The 21194-nt window shown below is 40.1% G+C and overlaps 1 protein-coding gene across 1 annotated transcript in view; it reads right to left on the reverse strand.

Annotated features, from left to right (window-relative positions):
- Positions 1 to 21194, reverse strand: part of fras1 (Fraser extracellular matrix complex subunit 1) — a 229388-nt gene that overhangs the window by 152713 nt on the left and 55481 nt on the right. Inside the window, exons 3-4 of the mRNA XM_056375341.1 lie at positions 4432 to 4539; positions 1157 to 1249 (exon numbers count right to left, since the gene is read on the reverse strand). Of these exons, the coding sequence (XP_056231316.1) occupies positions 1157 to 1249; positions 4432 to 4539 (201 nt within the window). The remainder of the gene's footprint in view (positions 1 to 1156; positions 1250 to 4431; positions 4540 to 21194) is intronic.

Here is a 21194-nt window from a genome sequence, read left to right on the forward strand (position 1 = left end):
TCCAAACAGTTTGTCCTGGGAAAGGAGCAGCAGCGGTGTGATACCAGCCCCGGTCCTTCAGTGAAGATGAAGTAAAACCCTCAAAAAGCCACGACTCCTCTCCTTCTCCTGGTCGCTCAGATCTGTTCAAGTGCCACTTCAGCACAGAAGCAAAGCCCCGGTGGAATCTCCAAACCCAGCCAAGAAAAAGGACTTGTTTCTCTTTAGGACACCCGTATTGTCCAAAATGGCTGCCAAAATGTTCAGCTCATTAAGCGGGAGGACCCTCGATGGAAGATGAACAAGACAGTGATTGTTGTCTTTGTTCGAGGAGAGGCGGGAAGGGGGGGGGGGCAGGTCTCTGGAACCAATTTTAATTCATGAATGCGTTTTAAAAGGTGAATTATCAAATCAAATCAAATGAAATGTATTTATAGAGCACATTTAAAAACAGCTTACAGCTGTAGAACATGAAGAAAAATACAATCATCAGAGAGGATCAAAACACCAACAGACAACAAAACAAGCTAGCAGACCAAATGAGGGAGTCAGCTGATCTTGGCTCGAACGCTAATGAGAATAAATCTGTTTTGAGCCGAGATTTGAAAGAGTGGATGGACGGGCAGATCTGACGTTGGGCAGGCTGTTTACAGCCCGGGGGCCAAGACTGAGAAAGCGCAGTCACCTGTGCGTTTGAGGTTAGAGCTCGGGACAGTGAGGAGGCAGTATTATGGGTTACATCACCTTGGATTTAATGTTAACGATTAAAGATTTCCCACAAAATGTCATCCAAAGACTTTTTTAAGTAACTATTCGGTATTTAGATTTCGGTTTCAGGATTTCCTCCCAGTTTTGGAACGATTCAAGAGCAGAAGAGCATTTTGACATTTCACACATTGATGTTCAGTGATCAGAACTGGGTCAAAGTCGGAAATTTTCAGTTCATCCTAAAGGGCTTAAGGTGTTGAATGGGGCTCAGGTCGGGGCTTTGTCAAGTACTTCCACACCAAACTAGGAAAAACCATTTCTTTCTGAAGCTGGTTCTGTGCAACAGGCTTAAACTGTTGCCACAAACTCAAAAGCACACTATTGTACCACAGATGCTTTTTTAAATAGATCCATATATGCAGCATCTTTGTGTGCGCATAATAACATTTAATATGATGTTTTCACTTACTCCATAGATGACTCCTTCGTGCTGGCAGGAACCCTGGGACGAGGAGACGCACTCCGGGCAGCACTTTTTGGCAGGGATCCTCAAAAGCTCGCCCTTTAGAAAAAGATAAAATGCACATGAAATACACACATACACGCCCCAGCATGAACAAAATACACACAAATATGTAAAAAAAAGAAAATGGATGTGATTCCCTTTAAGCAGCATGAATACAAACACTTGCCGATTACGGTCTTATTTCCATGGAAATTAGCCAAGATGTGACACAAATAACACGATGGAACTGACAAGGCTGAATATATGAAGACTCTATCAGGTGTGCACAGCGTGTAGAATACAGAGAGAGTCAGCAGAGGTATTACAATACTAAATATTACAATACTGATTCACCACGCAGCCATGCTACCTACACGCCCTAATTGAGGCCGAGTGTGCGGCAGGAGAAGTAAATGGGAAAGTAGAGAGGGCCGGACGCCGGGCCGGTGGATTGTTGAGATGCGTAGTTTATTTGAGAATATAAATAGATGTATGGAATAGAAGAAATAAAACAGGAGGGGAGGAATACATTTTGTGAAAGCAGTTTCAGAGAATATCTTGTGTCAATGAATAAAGGTATAATAATGAGCAGAAATACTATGGATCAGCAGGATGAGACAAACAGGCAGAAGAACGGCAATTAAATGTACAAGGTGAATAACAAGAGTGGGCAATAAAACAGAGTGAGCTGCACAGCAGGTGGTGGTTGGCCGTGAAGAAACAGATAGAGTTTATATTGTTCTTTCACCTCGTCATTAAATTTTTGACAGCATGTGGGAAATGTATCTATCACAAGAGCCATTATGTGCTAATAAACGAAGCTCCAATAACACATTTTTGAATGTTTTCATATATTTAGAATCATGTTCTTATGCCTGTTGTCCTGAAAAGTTCATCTTTTCGCTTGCTTCAGTCCCTCTGCTCCTCGCCTCAAATTTAATCACAGAAATATGCCCATAAAAAAACATTTTCAGTCAATTTGAGATTTTATTGCTGCGAATAAAGAGGGATGACAAGGCTCGGAAAGAAAAGAGTTCATTTATCACTATGAAGTGAAGCTTTCTTTTTTTCTTTCTCTCAACTAGTACGACGCAAGGTTTTCGAAAATTGCAGTTGCTTTTGCAGGAAACTAAAAATCAAGCAAGTGTGTGGTGCTTCTCTGGAAGACAATCTGAGATTCACTTGCCACTTTCCTGCAAAAATATATATAAAATGTAAACTAACAGTGAACTCACCTAAAGTCTGACCTTTATATCAAACTGATGAAAGATAAGATAGAGTTTGAGATTATTTTATCATTACCTGTAGTTTTTAGGCTACTGATTGAATCAGTGAGGCTCCTGAATTAGAGCTGCAACAATTAGTCAATGGCCGCCAAATGTCGTTAGATGTTGATATTTGGTTGAATATATGTTGTAGATGTCAGGTGACCAAAATTCAGCGTTAGGATGATGTCTAATACCGACATCTATTTGACGTAGAAGACTGACGACAACTGATGTTAATATTCTGTTGGTTTTAAATTGTGTTGTTAAGTAACTAAAATCCAAACGTCTTCCAAACGTCTCATTTCGCCGCCATCTTGTCACATAAAATACCCAGGATCTTATCCTTTATCAGTATTCATCAGTATGTGTTACTTTGAATTTGCTGCTTTAAGCGACAGAGATATGAGCCACACTATCCAGACACACAGGTCTGTGGAAAAACGATTAACCCAGAACGTTACAGAAATATTAAGGTACTCATGTGAAATTTAGAAATGGATTTGAGAAATGGAGGGGAAAAAGGAAATTTGAGCTTGTAGATAAGGGCAGTGAATTTCAAAAGAAAGCCCTTGAATCAGAGACACGCGGATAATAAAAACCCTGGTAGTTTTTTATCACAGCATAGGTGAGGGGGAGTCACATTTTAAGAGCTTTTTAAATGGAGGGAGCACACGGCTTGGTGAGCATGATGACTAATTTTTAATTAACATTGGATTGCTAGCCAGCAGAGTGGAATTCATTAGACATTGATTGTTGGCTTAGCTCAGGGTTGGGATTGGATTTGATGCCGTGACCACAGGCTTCACGTTTAAATCACATTTAGGAAGAAGCACGGGGAAGAACAGGCGGATAGATGGAGTGAAAAAGAGCTTTGAAAATGTGTCCCTGTGAATTCAAATGAGCCAAAAAAGGTAGGCTGGAACTAACAGCCTCCGAACAGTTGCCATTGTGGCAAATGAAATGGTGCAATCGGCAGACTTGACTGCACAATAGCCTGTCAACTCATTGATTCTTTTTGTAAGGCCAACTCACAAAGACGAGTGATTAAATGGGCCCTTGAAAGGGGATCTGTACTTCAAGGTGAAATGAGGAGAGGGAGATTAAAATATCACAAAAACAAGGTTCCTGAACATTCAAAGCCTTACATTTTAAAGGTCTGCATTCTTAAGCAGATAACACACATGCACACGGGCAAACTTAAAAAACTTTTTTTACATTCACTCCCATTGAAATTTCAGTCAGTTGAAGGTTTAGTGGTGAAAGTATTTCTTAAAAGCAGAGATGCTTTGGAAGAAAAAATATTCTGTCTTAGTCAACCAAGTTTTGATTCCACAGGAACTGACAGTCAGTCAATCAAATTCATAATTGATCACAAAAAAAAAAAAAAATCAATTAAAATAAACACTGAAGTGAAAAATCAATAATTTTTTAGCAGGCTTCATAATAAGAGAGCTGTTGGTTCAAATTTATGATAATTTTGGGGGCTGTATTTTGTGCTGCTGGTGAACTATGTTGCCGTTATTTAGCCAAGACTTTAACAATGGTTTCCTTTCTATGTCATAAACACTGCAGCCTGGCTGTAGCGTTAGCACTGTAGTGTACTGTTAGCCTAGCTTACAGTAAACGCTAACATGACAGTGATGTTTAAATTAGCTAGCTAACAGATAGCAGCTACTAATGTTGAACTAACATTTTTAACTATTTAACATCATAAGGGCCAAGGTTACAAAAAACAGAAAAACTCAATTTTCATTTGTAATTTAAAAATGCCTCTTTTTTTGTTTAGCTTCTCAGAAACCTTGGCTAGCTGTTATTTGTTTTCTTAGAAAAACTCTGGTTCCTTGTTTAGAATAACAATAGCTTTATCCTTTTTTTTTTTTTTTTTATAATTGCTCTGGATATGAATCATCTGCTGTCGTTTCCTATCTTTAAGTCAAAATACACCCAAACCCCTCCTGTAAAGCGTCTTACCCTCTGGAAGTCACACTGTGGGTTGGGGCAGTGGATGGGCTTGCAGATGGCCACGTCGCTGTAGCAGGTACACTCCCGACACAACTGCGGTCTCCATGATGTGTTGTTCTGTCATAACAATAAAAGACATAAAGCATTACAGAGGGCAACACAAAATCACTCTCTCACGCTCCATTATCATCCTAACTCGCCCACATGTCATCTTTATGTTGACAGCTGGGGCGAATGACAGTAATCATATAACACTGGGCCCCTCTGTGCATGTTAATGTGACTGATTCAAAAGGTCTGTATTTTACTCTCTCCCTCTCTGAAAGTACGTGATAACAACATATAGACATAGAGCAGGTATTCAGGGGAACCGTTTCCAATGCAGCAGTTTGTATTACACGCTCTAAGAGGTCCGGGATAGCTGGGTAAGGTTTTACTGCTCCATTCTACAAAATGTGAGAACCGCCATAAGAGAACCATTTCATACTTTGAACTCTTATCATCGTCTGTACTTAAAGCTGTAAAACACTGAAAGATTTCTGCTGCAGGTGGAGTGAAACTGCTTCACTGTTGATTAAAACCCTAGCACACCATGGCCAACTAGACAATGAGATAGGGCAAAGACAGAAGAAAGGCTCGAGATCACTCGTGCCATTTGGCTGCACCCTTTAGCATTCCTGCTATTTGTCAATAGCTCATAACAGTTAGCTGACAATGTCTTATGGCTAGCTTAAAGCCAAAGTTAAATCAATATTCCAGGGTCTGCATATGCTCAGATATATCACCTTACAGTCCATAAATCTGATTTAGCTGGATGATTAATAACCCGCTCATGACAGGAATATACATGGGCAGCTGTGCTGAATGGAGCGGACACTTCATGGAGGGTGGTGACTGTCACATGTGGAGGCTTTGGTCCATTTGAGAAGGTAACTGAGGTAGACATCGCTTAATGGATAGGAAACGTCATCCCCAGGTTAACAACCAGACTCTTAATTGTCCCATATACATGGACACAAGAAGCTATACAGTGGTAGGAGTTACAGAAACCCTAAATTTGCAATTATCTCTTGGGAGCTCAACTAACTATTCTTCCATGTGCAAAGGATAAACAGAATATACTGTAATTAAATCAGGAAAGCCACAAAAGTAATGGGTACAAACAACATCTCATGTTAATTTGCTCTTTGTATGTGCAGAATATAAGCATTTTTGACTTAGGCAACTATTAGTGTTAGTATTAAAAAATTCAAGTAGTATCAGATGTCTAGTAGGGTGGTTTTATGCAAAGCCATGGTCATAATTTTGGTCTTTGTGACCAGTGTTAGGCACATGGGGACAATAACATGTTAAACACAGCATTAGATCATGATAGGAAATTTTTCTGGCAGCCCGTTATAATAATGAACAGTGAGAAAATCCACCATAACACATTACAACCTGTTATACATATAACAGGTTGGCATCCTTTGAGACTACGGGGCCTAAAAACAAGCTGTGTATCAGAACTGACTCAATTAGTAGCCACTGTAAAGGTCTGCAAATGCTCACAATACTAGATTTATTAAAACATTGGTCTTATTTTTGTAGTTCTGGCATATCTATCATCAATGGTAACATGTTTTCTCACCACAGTAATTGATAAAATGTGGGAACATGATGACAGGACTACAACAGAAACAAGCGCACGCCTGTAGGAAGCACGGCATGTCAAAGCTGATGCAAGAAATACGTCTGTAAAATGAATGATCAGACTCAGGGTAATAACTTTACTGTTCCTTATGTTTCTCTTCAAATTAATTTGGCTAACCTGATGGATTGTTTGCAAGTGTTGGCAAAATTATGAAAATAACACCCAAGTCATCATAAACTCCAATTATCCTTTAATGCTGCTAAAATCCCTGAACAAGCACTTTGAATTTCAGAGAAAAATGAGAGCCAAACTTAATCTGTGCAACGACTCCTCTACTTAATTGAATTAAAGTACATAAGAATGTCATGCAGTAAGCATGCAGTGAAATGTAGGAATAGCTATAGGTCATGTTGAAAGACACAGTCAGAAAGGAGAACACCACAGAATGAAAATTTAATTAGCGAAAGCAGCCAGCTGAGGGGAATGGCACTCCTGGAGAGAGAATGTGAGTTGATATGTTCCCTATAGTGTGTGAGCTATTTATGTGTCTGTGAAAGTGTGTTTAATTGCGAGTTTGTGGGTGTGCATCTCTGCACAGCTGTGGCCAGATGTGTAATGAGTTTTATATAAGGGCGAACGTGTCATAGGCAATCTCTGCACACAACAATAATGCTCTGGCTCAGGGAGGAGAGGGAGGAGCGACGGTCTTTAGTAATAGGATTGTGGGTGTCAGCTGAATGATGAAGTTTTTCCCATAAGGCTTTCGTTCTATGTGACAGAAACTATTTAACAAAGGTTCACACACATGATCTGAGGAACGAAACAAAACTAGATCAGGCACAAACAGATGATACAGGAGATGCAAATTAACCTCTAACTTCCCCTTTTCCCCTTACATGTTCTTCTAAAATGAATAGTCTGGCATTTTGAGAAATATACTTATCTTCTTTATTTTCAAGATTTAGATGAGATTTAGATACCAACTCATGTGTCTGTATGCTACAAAGCCAAAGCCAGCAGCTGCTTAGCTTAGCTGCTAAAGTTTCCAGGAAGTCAGCAGCCGAGCCAAAAAAAAGTTCCATTTCCAAAGTTTTGTTGTTTTTGAGCCTGATAGATGCTGATAGGCAGATGTTTGTACATTTGGACAGAACCAGGCTAAGTGTTTCCCCCAACTTCCAGTTTTGTTCTAAGCTAAGCTAGTTGACTGCTGGTTGTTGACTCATATTTTAGCAAGAAAGCGAATATATTTTTCCCAAAATAATGTTAAATGCTTCCTTTCATTTACCAGAAAAAGTTGCACACGTTATTTTATCCTAATTAAATAAAGTCACTGAAATAATCCTTACACCATAATTTTCAATATGGGTTTAAAGCCATTAGAGCATGTAAGAGATTTAGGTTTCCAGGAGCCTTTAAAGTGACTGCAATCCCAAAAGGATCCAGGAGAGTTCCTCGAGGAACTCCTAAAACATGGGGTAATAAGGAAAACAAAAATTGTGCATCTAACCTTGAGCTTGAGGATTGCCCCTTAAAGTAATGTCACAAAAAGAAAAAAATAATGATAAGTAAGTAACCTAGGTTTGAATCAGGTTTATGGACTGCTAGACACAGTGGCACAATTGCTGGCCCACCCCATTTGTTTACATAGACACTAAACCAACCAATCAGTAGCCTGTAGACATTCATAAATACTGCTTATGGTACATTATGTATAGGGTAGTTACAACCCGTATAAAATGCATTTAGGTCCAACATCGGACAAAATTCAAAAGGTGAATGCACACAAAGTCAAAGCGGGTGAAAGATGCAAATTCATTCCAGGTAAGCGCGACGATGATGCTTCAGCTTGAGTTGAAAATGTTTCATCTTGAGCAAAGCGAAAGCCCAGAGGCACTTCCAGCACAGGTGCAGGACACAATGGTGATTGCTGTCTCGCTCACAGTAATGGAGACAAATGTGCTGTATTTAAACACAGACACACAACACATCCATCCATTGGCTGAGCATTACCAGTGAGGATGGATTATAGACAAAGCTCCAGATTTGTCGAATTTGAGAGTACAGTGCAGCAAACATTCCTGTTGCATTGCATTAACACACAAGAGCTCCCCACTCGGCTTCTCTGTGTTTGCAGCTGTTGAAAGGTACAAACAGGAGGTTCTAATACAAGATAAAAACAAACCAGATTCACTGCAACAACAACAGAGTTGCACCCCTCTGTGTATTTACACTATTACAGGAAGGAGAACTATCTCTCAGGTAATGACGTCTGTCTGAAAAAAGCAATTCACAGGGTGGAACGAGATCAGGTGGTCCCATGGAGTATACCAGTCCATGATTGCAGATACCTGCCCATGACCTTTTCTGAACCCCCAGTGAATCCCTACGTTCACTTTCAAAGGGCCAGAGTGACATCCTCTACAGAAAAACTTCAGCAGGGATGCACCGTACCGACCAATCTCACTACAGGTCAGTGATGTTCTCCAAAGTGGTGACAATCTTTCCTTTATCTGAAAGCTTTCCAACAGATTTCACTATGAGAGAAAAGAGGTTCAAAGCAAATCTTATGGATGGAAAATCTTCTGATTGGGCCAGAAGAGCAGAACTCTAGGTTACTCAGTAATTCTCTCCTTTTATGAAATTTAAATTTATGAAAATTTAGAAAGCTTTAAAAAGAAATACAAAAAGCTATCAAATTACAGGGGAAAGTGCAACAACTGTAAAACTAGAAGGGTTAGGTGTTAAATTGGTAATATATTGGAAGCAGGTGGTGGTGATTGTCACTTTACAAGAGCTTCGGCAATCTAGACTGGTAAGTAAACAGCTGTTAATGCTAACGTTAGCTATGTAGCATTAGAAAAACTTACAATTACCTCCTTTAAGTCTGTTTTTACTTCATTTTTAAATTGTCATACTGGCTAAAATATATTTCTCTAGCGATCATAAAGGCCTTTTAATATGTGCATGAGTGTGTGTTGCACTGACTACAGTATGTGTGTTTGGTGTTGTATGTTGAGGTGATGGGAGTGTCAGATCATATTAATAACTCGTATGTGTATATTTGATGTTTGTAAAACAAGAACATCATGTGAAAGATTTGGATTCCTTTGACTTAAAATAGGCAGAGAGGTTACAGGTTAATAATAAGTGAGTGTGTGTATTTGGGTATGCCTTCAGAAATAAGTTTCCTGTTATGGGTCTGTGGCTGCCATTCATGCCATTTAGTCTTTCTTAATAGAGCTGGGTAAAATTAGCACAGCAGCCAACTCTATAAGTGGATTCAGGTTTGACCGGACTGTGTGTGTGCTGCGGCTTAAGCGGCAACTCCATTTCAGCCCAGGTCTCAGGGGGGGTCAAGGAGGTTGCAGTCAATTCCAAACTCTCGTCCTGTTTACCTCCTGAAAGGACAACGAGCAGAATGGGATTGACCCCAGGTTCGCTGTGAAAATGGACCTCTTAAAGTGGCGGGGCAAGGGAGCAGAGTTATCCCTCGAAACCTGGACCAGCTATTACCTGACCTCTCCCCTCCCGCTCTGACAAGTCAGAGCCAGGGGAGGCATACAGCAGACAGCAGCCTGAGTGGTAATGGCAGTTCCTCCCCTCCTCCCAATGAGATTGTCCCCTACAGGGACCCATACCTAGGATTCGTTGATTAAACGTCTGAGGAGTTGGGGGCTTTCATTTCACTCTCTGCCTCAGATGTGATTTAGGACCGAACTAGCTCAGCCAGCGCGGCTCCACGTCTCCACTTTCATAAAGAAAAAAATAGATCCATAACTTTCACACGTAGTACATCCTAGTAGAGACTGTTTTATGGGGCAGAGATAAGGCTGAGTTTTGCACTTTGGACCTTTGGATGGTAGGTTGTCGGTTTGAATCTCAGACAAACTGAATAATGTGAAATAAAGTGAATAAATCATCTTTCTAAGCGGTGGTGCATTGATACAAAGAATATCAGTTTCCAGATAGAACTGTGGAAAGCAGCTAATCCTCCTTAAGGGAAATACTGTATTTGGCATTTTTGTTTAATACATTACTTAAAGGATCAAACAACTAATGATACTAACACTAATAATTTAATCAGCTAATTATTTCAGCAGTACACTTAGTAGCTAAGATCTGTTGTTTCCTTGATGTCACTTGCTGAAAACAAATAACTCCATTTGAAAGCACCAATAGTTTAAAAAAAATATGTTGCCTTGATGATTAAAGACATTATTTGTTAGTGTCATTATTAAGTATTTTCTAGATTAATCAACAAGTTGTTGTGTCAACAAAGATGCCTATTTTGAGTCATGTTTTCAAATTTCCTGTTTTGATCAAAGAATCAATCGTGACAAAGAAAAGCATTAAATTCTTACTTTGGAGAAGCTGGAACCAGTGAAAGATCAGTATCCACATCAAAATATTTCATTCATTTTTCAGTCAATTGACTAATCTGTTCATGAATTTATCATTTCAACTCTACTAAGAACGACTAACTTCTTTTCTGGGATATTGTGTCTGACTTCCTCTCTCATCATACTGTACTCTTATCTCTTCGCATCAAGCAGAAGGAGCACTGGGGACTGTGTTTTCTTGTAACTTAAGTGGGAACTTAAGTGATGAGTAAAGTGCTGCTCTAACCACCATTACTTTGCTCTGCAGTCGACATCAGAAGACTGTGGTCACACTGGGAAGCTCCCAGTGAGGAGTGTGTCTGCCTGAATGAAAATCAAGCAGGATGAAACTGGTAAAAAAAAAAAAGAAAGAAAAAACCCCTGCATCCTCCATCAGTTCCCCTTAGATAAATAAAGACGGAGGGGAGGACTCGGTTGCCCCTACGGCAGTTGAAGTAGCAGATTCGTTTAAAACCCAACAGGGAACAAAAGGCAGAGTCAAACATTAGCAGGGATCAGTTTAGTTGGACTCTCCCATTCAAGACAGAGGAGCGTGAAGAGAGGCAGCCTGCTAGGCTAGCAAAACGTAATTGGGCTAAAATTGGGCCAGAGCTGATAGAAACTAAAGCTATTACCGAGGCAAATTCAATCAGGAGACGGCCAAAAAAGCTCTGCTGCAGACTGAGAAGCTTCAGACGGCTGCAAAACCACATGAGCTTCTCCTCCAGGGAAACCTGGTTCTGTCAACACAGCTTTATATTTACAGCTAATCAACCTGATCACACTGAAGCTCGTTGCTACACAGCCGTGTGTACTTCTCTCAACGACTACGTACAAGTGGGTCAGGTTTCAGTAATGTAATAGGATATCAGCAGAGCTAAATCAAATCAATGTGAGCCGACACATTTACTTTGACAGCAAAAAATTACCAGTAGTTTGTTCAACATGACCTCACATATCTGAGAACAAAAGATGAAGCTCACAAGTCAGATTTGAAATACAGATGACTATCAAAACTGGGTTTTTTAAAAAATCTTTTACCACATTTATATCCACACATTACAAATCACTGAGGGAAATATTTAATATGTATAATAATTGGGTTAAGAGATGCTAGTTTTATGCTTCAGATGGACTACTGGACTTGACTTTACTCGCTTTTGGTGCCACGTACTTCGTTTCCACTGCAGATACTACTCCCTAAATGCGTTGTAGTTAATATAACGACGAAGGATGACGCTATCATCATCTTCAACGTGACACATATTCAGTTAGAGTTAGAGAATTATTTTTATACATCCACGAAAAAACAGGAGACATTGTCAACCAGAATGCAGTGTTGCCAAAGGGATTTCAATTAGTGGGAACTTCTCTCTTTCTGCTCTTCATGGCTGGAGGAAGTTTTTTTTTCTTTTACTGTGCTGTTTGCTCCATAAAGAAAATAGGCTGGTAGCAGTGAATTTTAATATTTTATCACAAAACTGAAACAGTGTGAACATCACAGGTGGATAATTTTAAATGAGTCTGAGGTTGTGTGGCGCTTCAATGTGTGTGGATACACATTGTGCATTTTAATTTATTTGTATATTTAAACTATAAACCAAGGTCGTTGTTATTTTTATAGACATAATTTAACATAAGAATTTCAGACCGATGTTGGTTTTAGGCTGCGTGAGTTGGGAAGAACATTAAAAAAGGAAAAGACAAAAAAAAAAAAAAAAAATCTTTTCTGTAGTAAAAGCATAAAATAAGTTACTAAACATGAAAAAAGACTTGTCATAACTATGAGTTCAAAGGATGCCTGAGGAGAGTAAGTTCTTTGATGTATTCTTGATAACAAAAGAATGGACTTGAGCAGCTCAACTCACGAGAGAAGAAGTGCAGCACAGCTTCCTATTTCTTTTTTTTCTTTAGGTGCATTAAAACAATGAGCCTGACAAAGCAGTAACAAGTTGTAGCTTCAAATAGGCCGTCCATTCTCTCTCTCATTATGGCTGCCTGCTCTCAAGCTGCCTCTTCATCATTCTGAATCTTCAGTACAAGCAGGAGTGTTAATATTTCTGTTTTTAGAGGGCAACAGCTGCGCCGCTCCTGTTTTTCCCAAATAAATCCCTGCCGAAATGAATTCAAATGCATTCATTTGCTGCCGTTTAATTGCTTTACCCCACAACGCCCCTCACTGCCGGCCGAGTGATTATATGCTAATTTTCTTGCGAGGCAAGCTGTGAAAACAAGCAAAGTTATAGCGCTGGCCGGCTGAAGGACACCTAAAACTGTCACAGCCTCTGCCAAAAAAAAAAAAGCCTGATTTAATTGACGCATTGGCAAATATTCAGAGCAGTCAAGGAGAGTAAAGAGGTGACTCCTCAACTTCTGTGGATGTCATGAAAGTTATTCATCATCTGACCACCAATGCAAGCTATTTAGCAGATAAAGAATCTGCAATGTAAAGCAGGAGGCCGTGCGCTCTGCAATGGGGTTAGCATTGTTATGCTAATAGCCGCGCACATTCATCCGGAGGATAGGCTCAGTTTAAAAGTTGTGCCTTAGCTCATTGATTCAGCTTTCCCACCGTGCCTCCAGTCCAATTAGTGGACCTGCTGGTAAGACATGACAAATGACTGGCTGATCGTTGGCCTCCCAGGGCCCATAAATCCAGCTGTCTAACCCTCGCCCAGCCATCGCTGCTATCGCTCCTGCAGCCAAGTATCAGCATCGAGCTGGGTAATGGGTTCTGGATCATCAAACAGATGGCCCAAAGAGTCAGGGTCCAGCACGGAGAGAGAGAGATCAGCACTGAAGCCGCACAAGTCATGAAACGGCTGAAGGAAAGCTTGTTTGGTGAGACCAAGCTGCTTCATAAACATGCATATATAATATTTTTGGAACAACTTTATTGGTAACATAACAAAAACAGGTGCCACATATAGAAATAGGACATAATGCAAAGACATTTCAATGACAACAAGAACAGAAAAATGTTTTGATATACGTGTAAAATAATAGTAGTGATATTATGACAAGATAATATGTATTGTTTACATATATAACATAATAATATTTATAGTATAATAAAGTTATGTTAAATGATGAGTGGCAACAGGGTCTCACCCCCCCCAAACAACGTGACCATAAATATATTTAAGGAGTGTGCCTGTGATATATTTGAAGAGATGATTAATTCGGCTGCAATTTAGCACAGACACATTTACTTGATAGCAAAGATTTGAGTCTCATCAAACCATTTTTTATATGACGTCGTGCCGCAGAAGGAGCCAAACTAAAATAACCTTGAGCCCCGTTCTGCTCAGATTAATCCGGGCGGCAATAACAGCCCCTGACCAATTTAAGCAGGTCAAGAATAGAAATGCACAGTCATAGTCTCGTCTGTAAAAATTTTTTTTTTTTAAACTTTTAAGACAACAAGCAGCAAAAAAAGAAAACATGCAAAGAAGCCGTCCACAAAGGGATGTCATGTTACATAAATCATGAGTGAAGTGAGAGAGAGACGCAGACATAAGAGGGTTTACAACACAGCTAGGTGTGATTTAATGGCAAAGGGTTTTTTTTTTTTTGGGTTCCTGTTCAGCGCTGCAATGAAGAGCACACAAACAGAAGCATTTTTTGCTCAATAATTCACCTCCTCTGTCCCAACACTCATTAGCTCTAATTAAAAATCAATGCCTCGAGTCCGAGCCAAAAGTTTTATCGCCACTCTGACAATTTGTGCTGGTACTTCAGGTTAAGTCTGATTTAGGAATTTCAACAGTGGAAAGATAAGAACGCGAGAAACTATTTTTCTGCAAAGTCTCACGGGGATTTAGTGAGAGGGGCCCAAAAGAACATAGAAGAAAAAATATAAAAATGAGTGAAAGTGACTGAGATGTAGGTGAACATAAAGTACAGAAACTGGATGACATACTGTATTTCATCTCACAGGCCTGCGGTGATACATAATGCATGCTGCCGGCGTTCAATCTGAGAGACTTGTTTCCTCTCATTGTGCGCCTTTTGGAGGAGCCGACTCATTCATTATCTAGTTTACAGGTTCCTAATTTTTGACAAAGCTCATTTGCATTCATCCACAAAGATTTCGCACCGGGGCCACGTTGCATAATTCAAAATTGGTTTGACAAATCTATATAATTTGGTCCCATTTCGTCGCTCCCGTCTGCCCACGGCGCTTGGGGCGGCCCTCATATACTTCAGACCCATCACTGTCCCTCCAGCTCGCACATCTCAACCTCCAACGCCAGACGTCTTGGCATGCAACAGTCAGGCAGCTCAGAGAAGAGAACAACAGCTTTTAGGCTAACAAAACAAAAGGTAAATAATTCATATATGTAGATAGCTTTGTGAGGGAAGCCTTTGAAGTCGCTCTCTTATTGTTCTATCCTCTGTATATTCCTGAGCGTGAGGAGGACGATGCACTTACAGGCAGCTCCCACGGCAGCGATTCTCCTGCAGGTCCGCCTCGGCCTTCACATCCATGTGCACATGAGCACAGGTTTTCAATAATCCTCCACTCAGGCGTGGTGAAAGTCATGTTAGGTGATGCAGATAGCAGCCCTCCATCGCCTGGCTGCAGTGCAACCAGGGGATTCGAGGCTGAGCAAGTTTTCTAAATCACTGCCTTCCGCCTCAGAGGAATGTAGAAAATGCAACTTGAGTTAAAAATTAACGCCGAGTGATTTCTGACCCATTTTGACGCCTGTGATTTCTTGCAGGGGAGCTTATGAATCTGTAACCAAATTTTTAATTTGGGGCAGCTGTGAGAAGAGCTGCAACCCCCCCACGCTGCAACACAACTGCAATCCTGCTCGGAGAAATACCAGCTGGATAATGTTTCATGAAACTGCTCCGGTAACTTCAGACCCGTCAGACAGAAGAAAATGGGAAATGCCACAGGATGTCCCGCTGGCAGGATTACACTAGCTGGCACTAAAGCTTACATGCAGCACACTGGCTACTGACCAGTGTCGTGCTGCACATTCCCAGCCAAGGTTTAACTTTAAACACACCGTTAACAGTTAAGCCAGTACTTTGCCTAGTTAGCTGTGTGTGTCATCATCATCATTGTAGTGGAAGAACATAGTGTAACACATAAAAATCCACTGCTCACAGGAGCTGCTTTCAGACATGGAATCTACAACATAGAGAATAATGGTAGAAATAAAGGTATTATAGCTTTTAAACATGGGTCTCTGAATGTCCACGTTAACACTGTTCGAACATAGCAGATCTGTTACAAAGCTCTTGTGATGGTTGACAATGCAGGAAGTAAAAGGTCCTATGCTGTATAAAGGTAGATTTCCATTTATCTTTGATTTATAGATCAGGTCTAGGTTCTATATTAATACTGTGAAAGTGTCAAAGCCTCAATCCACAGAGAAACACACACAGCCTGTATTCAGAAGCTGAGACTTAAAACCAGCCGTCAGGAAAACAGATTTCTCTGAGTGTTTCACCTGAAATCTGCCATATTAGCATTTGATCGCTCAGAAAAACAACCAATCATGGATCAGAGCCTCCTCTCCTCTGATTGGCTCACCGACCTGTTGTTACTAGAGCTCCAGAGAGAAGCCTGAGAGAGGAGATGTAAAACTACAATGAGATGGTTTTCAGTTCGTAAAACCACAAATATATCTTCTCTTTATGGATATAACTTTGAATAAAGCCCAGGAAAAGGCACTTCTGCAATCAAGGTGCAGCAAAGTTCATTTCATAATTCTGGAAATGATCAAAAATCCCTTAGTTAGAGTTTTAAACAAAAAGCTATTAAAAGCTGGATCTGTCATCAAAACAAACAACTGCCTTTGTATCTCTACATTATATTGCGGGTTTCAGTACAGTCAATGTTTTCTCGTACTTCCTCGTTCTTAGTTTGCACTTGCTGTCGCCATACAGAGCTGGACTCCTGTGTGCTGGAGTAGACACCAGTCCTGCTCCTTACACCTCCTGGCGGGTTGTAAATGGTAAAAATTTCTTTTCGGGATGTTAAAGTGCTGCAATCCTTTAGTGAGTAACGTGTCATAAAAAAAACTTCTACGGCAGTTATGTACTTCTGCTCTCAGAAATATGATGCACCAATTTCAAGAAGCAGCAGATGATAAAAATTAAATCTAAAGCTCATAAAACAAGCGTGGGAAGTTTGCAAATCACTATTTATGGGGGTAAAAATGACTAGGGAGACCAGCCACCCATCTCTCACACACACACACACACACACACACACACACACACACACACACACAGGAGAGGATGTATGGATTACCAGAGGGGCTGCTCTCTGACAGCTTTAGCGGCCAAAGGGAACTTGACACAGGAAACAAGGCATACTGCTGTCTGAGTGAGAAGAGCAGCAGCTGTGTGTGTTTGTGTGTGTGTGTGTGTGTGTGTGTGTTGTGTCGGTGCCATCATCGAACTGAGCACCGGGCTCTACCCTCTGAGCTGCACAACAAAAATAACATATGCCATTTGGTATGAATGTATGAGTGTGTGCAGGGCAGGAGAAGGCAATTAGAGCAGAGTTAAGCTGAGAGTGGCAAACTGCAAACACATGAGCTACACTACACACAATCACACACACAACCCGGCAGCCTTGTGCACAGACACACACTCGCCAACACTCCTTATGGGTCAGTGCACTCTCACAGAGATGAAAGTACACTACACTCAAAGACAAAGTACTCTCTCTTCTTCTCTTCCTTTGATTTGTCCCTTTACAGCTGCATCTATTGGCTCATGTGAATAACTATGAATAACTATGGTGTGGTGTATTTTTCTGAATGCACTGACAAGCCTTTTGGATTATGCAACAACTCTGGTTTACAGCATCACTACAGTACGTACTGCATGTACCAAGAACAGAATAGAAAAGGTATTTCAAAATCTTTAAGAAAAAAAAAAACACTTCTCAATAAATTTATCTTTGCAAAGCTCATATTAAATCTCTTGTTGAGATCTGTAATTTATCTGAAAATTCTAATTCGATATCAACTGATGCTCTGCAGATCAGCGCAAACGATCTTCTGGGTTTTAATCACCTGCTGCAGAGCCTTCCTGTCCTGGGCTGTGCACATCCCAAGCCAGTTTCTGTATGTTTCCAGTCAGGATGCTTTCTACTGCTCCTATAAGAACTGGGGTCTCTGTAATGGGGATTCCCAGGAGCCTAAAACTACCGCTTCGGTAGTCCAAGTTAGACAAATTGAAGTTGGCATTTTCTACTGTTAATTTGTTTTTAAGTTTAAAATTCACTGTTTGTTACCGATTCAGCTCAACTGCACAAAGCGTCACAAGTTCATGTATCATTGTTGACTAGAATTACCACCCAGTTGTCACCCAGGTTCGCTTCCTCATTCGGTCTTATCAGTCATGACGTATCCTTCTCTGAATCCTGGGTTTGATGGACAATGCTCCCTGTACTACTATGTTGCCATATTTGCTTTGTGATGACTCCCAATCTATGTTTTCCGCTGCCATGACCGCTTCATACTCATGTTACTTTCAGTAATAGTTCTTACTCTTCAAAGAAAATCTCAACCAAGCATTAAGCTGCAGAGTCGAAAACCTGCTTCCTGTTTGCACCAGCTCCAGTGCACGCCCAGTGTACGTGAATGGTCATGTGATTTGCGTTTTCAGGTGTGTTAGTATGGACGAAGATTATTTATGATAAGGAGCTAAAACCCAGGTCTTGACGGAGATAATGTTCATTTTAAAACTGCTTTAAACACGAGTCAGTGTCATTGTACAACTATCTTGTGTGGAGCATCATCATTGAAACATTGCATTTCCTCGCCCCTTACCCTAAAATAAACCTTAATTCTAATTCTAACCCTGCACATGAAGCTGTCGGACCCCGCAACTATAGTTGGCTCCTGAATTTCAGACCCCGTTCCTCTTCTCTGTGTGCTATTAGTGTCTTGATTAGAATAAGTGGAACACGACTACTGTTAAAGGAGCTAAATGAGCCCAAGTGTGCACGTGTTGTGTGCTTGTGTGTTGTGCGAGAGTGTGTTTGTGTATAATCCAATCTGCCTTCTCCCTGCTTTATAATTGGGTTTTGTGCTCAGCAGCTCAGACCCAGGCAGGATCTTCCTTTTGGGGAGGTTTTGTCTACTTTTTCTTTTTTCTTTTTCTGACAGTCGAAGCACATTGCAGAATCCTATACACACCCCCTGCCTGCCTCGCTCACAAACACACACACACACACACACACTCCAAACACCCCTTACCACCACTGACAAGATACTTCTGCAGTTTCTACACAGCAAGACGTTATGGTACAAGCATCACGCTGTGTACTTGTGTTAACAGGAGTGCTGGCTGACATTATTCTGTGTGTGTGTGTGTGTGTGTGTGTGTGTGTGTGTGTGTGTGTGTGTGTGTGTGTGTGTGTGTGTGTGAGAGATGCAGCTTTGTCCTCTGGGGGGACTGATAATCCAAGTAAGTTATCAGCACTGAACATTTCCAGTATTTTGCTGGCAGGGACATCCAGACCCTATTACACACTCACTAGTTTTTGTCCCTTCTGAGGACTTTACTTTCACAAACTCTAACAATAAACCATAACCATAACCATAACTATAACTAGATGCCTGACCACAACTCTAACCCTGAGTTTAACCTTTAAAACAAGTCCCCAAAATGTGACTGTGCAAACAAATGTGTCCCCACAATGTCATTAAAACAATTTATGTTTATCAATTGAAAGTGAATAAGAACCACATTTTTATTATCAGTTTATCTATTTGTTTATCAATGAATGAACTATTCATTTTCTGATATTGAGATAAGAAGAAAATATCAACTGGTTTTAAGGTGAGCTCAACTGCTGACAAAGATTGACTGATATGGTCGATAAGTCGATGAGAAAAAAAGTAAGTGGACCTTGAGCTGAGATTGTTTTGTCATCAAATTGATTATTCAACTAATTGTTTCTGCACTATGCTGAAGTAATGAGTCTTTGGGCTCCCAGTATTTTTTGTTAAGTTTGAATTGAATGTGACAAAATGGAGAAGAAAATGTTTCCATACCTGTGTCAAATCAAGTCCCAGGTAAACTATTCATTTATTCAGTGTCTGTGGAGCAGCCACAGCATCTGAATAAAAATGAATTTTACTTTAAACCCCCTCCCCCCAAAAAAGGGGTGCAACAGGTGAGAGGATTCACCCTCACTAATTGAAAGCCAGTTGATTTGTCCAATTAAAATTTAGATGTCGACATGGTCACTGGTGGCATTTATTTTTAATTTTAGAGTTTATGTAGAAAAGTGAAAGAGTCTTTAGAGAAACGAGGGCTGAACCTGTTGAACCTTGTAACTAAGGTGATCAGATCATTAATTTATGGTTTCACTGCAGTATGTTTGCACCAGTTACTGCGTTCACATTCAGTGACTCCATTGGGACTCCGCCTGCTCCTGACTTCACAGTCCAGTTCACCGCAGACAGCAACAGTCCAACCAAATAATTCAAGAAGACCAAAATCTAGTAAATGGATCAAGATAATGTATTCTCTGTAAATCTAACGGGAAAGTGCAAAGTAATTTTCCAGTTGTGCTCCTGAACCAAACATAACCACAATGAGTATGAAAATGTCAGAGATGACATCGCATGCATACACGTTTCTAAAAATGTTCTAAATGTTTATGATGATGCAAACAAAAGCTTTATATACTTATAACTTAAAAGTTTTCTTATTTCTTACTTCTGACTTCAAGTACAACTCTGAGCTTTGTCACATATGACAGAAATACGCTGTGACTGTTTGACAGATTGACTGACAGAGTAACAAATGCTCACCTTTGCACTGATTTATATCGATCCAATGTTCATATGCTTCATGGAGACAGCTCTATTTGTATGCGCATTACATTTACATTGACATTTTGCACTACCTCTATGACTGGTTACACTTACTGCTGTGCAGAAGATTCTGCCTATTCAATTATTTATGCCTCTTGTTTTTCCTTACATCCTTCTATTGTTTTATATGTGGTGTGTACGCTACTCTATCTATCTATCTATCTATCTATCTATCTATCTATCTATCTATCTATCTATCTATCCTTTCTGTACACCAGAATTCACACAGTACAATAACAACCCATTCATTTAAGCGGCTCCTTCTAATAACTATCAACTTTTTCCTTGGATTTAATGTACATTAACACCTCTGCAACACCCTCCATTAATAGAAATATGTTTCACCAGTAAAAGCAGTCTCATGACCACAGCTGTTAAATGACACCTCACACTCGAACAGTCACCCAAGAAGAGTCTTTTTCTACGCGTCCTGGAGACAGATACCATCATCTGTAAAGTAATGTTGTAATGTAATGATCATTTCCGTCCTTTTTTTTTTTTTCTTTATTGATTATGCTGTCCAAGCTACACCTCTGGATAATGACTAATTTTCCCCTCAGGGATCAATAAAGTTCATCTTATCTGATATCATCATATCATCTCTTCACTCGTCTCCTCTCGTCTTATCTCATCTTATCTGATTTCATCTACAGAAGAAGAGCGAACGGTAAAGAGTTGTTTGAAAAAAAAAAAACATTCCTCTGGTTTGAAGTAAGAAACCACCTAATGTAAGATGTTTTACATGCACAGTAAGGAGGACACCCTGGAAACCCAGACGCTTCTCTTAAGATTGTTTTCTTTTTATATCTTGCACTTAAAGAAATTCTACTTAAAATACACTTTCCCCAACTTGAATGAATCATATCACAAATTCTCTTTAAAGCCACAACAAAAGTGA

Source organism: Seriola aureovittata, chromosome 5 (assembly GCF_021018895.1).
Source record: "Seriola aureovittata isolate HTS-2021-v1 ecotype China chromosome 5, ASM2101889v1, whole genome shotgun sequence".
NCBI classification, from domain to species: Eukaryota; Metazoa; Chordata; class Actinopteri; order Carangiformes; family Carangidae; genus Seriola; species Seriola aureovittata.